Consider the following 1,248-nt stretch of genomic DNA (forward strand, 5'->3'; position numbering starts at 1 on the left):
TGCGGCCATCTCTACCCTCCACTTCCTCAGCTATATTTTCATCTCAAGAAAGAGACAGGAAGTTCTCATTTTTGCCATTTTCTCTTAGTCCGCCTACCCTCCTAGGCTGAGCTGGGGTCCCCCCAAATACCATCATATCGTTCTCTACCTGCTGGTGGTCTCCCAGGAGTCGCAGCAGCAGCTGCAGGTAGGGCTGGCGGGAGGAAAGGGTACTAGACTGGGGAGGCCCAAGCAGGCTGGTCTCACTGTGACTAAGGTTGGGGGTTCAGGGGGTGTCAGGAGAAGCCATCCTCCCGGCTCCAAGTTCCTCTCCATCCACCAGGGGTGGTTGTGATCAGAATAGGCCTCCTGCCAGAGGCCATGATAAAGGGATCAACGTGTCTGGCCCCAGGCCCGGATCCAACCAAACCCAAGTGAGGTGAGCGCCTTCCTATGGCTGGGCCCAGAGGTAGCAGCTGCAGTGGCCGCCTCCGAGGATGGGACAGAGGCACCCAGACCTCTCTCCCAGGACCTGCCACCCTCTGTTGTGTAAGTAAGAGCTGCTCCCTGACCCTCCAACACACCAACACATACACATTGAAAAAAAGCTTCCGTTTCCTGGGGGTGAGGGGGACTTGAGTGATGGGAGAGATTAGGGCAGGGGTCCTCAAACTACGGCCCGCGGGCCACATGCAATACAAATATTGTATTTGTTCCCGTTTTGTTTTTTTTACTTCAAAATAAGATATGTGCAGTGTGCATAGGAATTTGTTCATAGTTTTTTTTAAACCTATAGTCCGGCCCTCCACCGGTCTGAGGGACAGTGAACTGGCCCCCTGTTTAAAAAGTTTGAGGACCCCTGGATTAGGGGGGTGAGTTGGTCAACTGATAATGAAGAGAACACAGAGATCAAAGCCCCCGTCTTTGGAAACCCAAAGGCTTCCTGTTCTGACTGGCTGGCCCTGAAGCCCTGGGTTTGTGCCCCCTCTCCCATAGGGGCCCCATTTGCCCTCCCGAAACCTGTTTCTTTTCTGTAGAAGGAGGTACCCCCCCCCCATCCCTCTCCAGGGGGGGTTGGGGGGGGGGGGGGGGGTTAGATGGCCTAACGGCTATGGAAGTGGCTAAGCCAGAGCTCACACACGGGTTGTCGTGGTGCAGTGCCATGGAACTGGAGGAGGGAGAAGTCCGACCTCTGGCCCTGCCCATGTCCACACTGCTGCAGACAGACCACCGGCCACCGCAGAAGGCAAAGAGAGGGTCAGCACTGGG

General features: G+C 55.8%; 1 protein-coding gene across 1 annotated transcript in view; it reads left to right on the forward strand.

The window, feature by feature from the left end:
- The window catches only part of NUDT17 (nudix hydrolase 17), a 15,234-nt gene that overhangs the window by 4,817 nt on the left and 9,169 nt on the right, over positions 1–1,248 (forward strand). Inside the window, exons 2-4 of the mRNA XM_014462742.1 lie at positions 89–187; positions 392–528; positions 1,138–1,236. Of these exons, the coding sequence (XP_014318228.1) occupies positions 89–187; positions 392–528; positions 1,138–1,236 (335 nt within the window). The remainder of the gene's footprint in view (positions 1–88; positions 188–391; positions 529–1,137; positions 1,237–1,248) is intronic.

This window comes from Myotis lucifugus, unplaced genomic scaffold, assembly GCF_000147115.1.
Source record: "Myotis lucifugus unplaced genomic scaffold, Myoluc2.0 scaffold_190, whole genome shotgun sequence".
Taxonomy (NCBI): Eukaryota; Metazoa; Chordata; class Mammalia; order Chiroptera; family Vespertilionidae; genus Myotis; species Myotis lucifugus.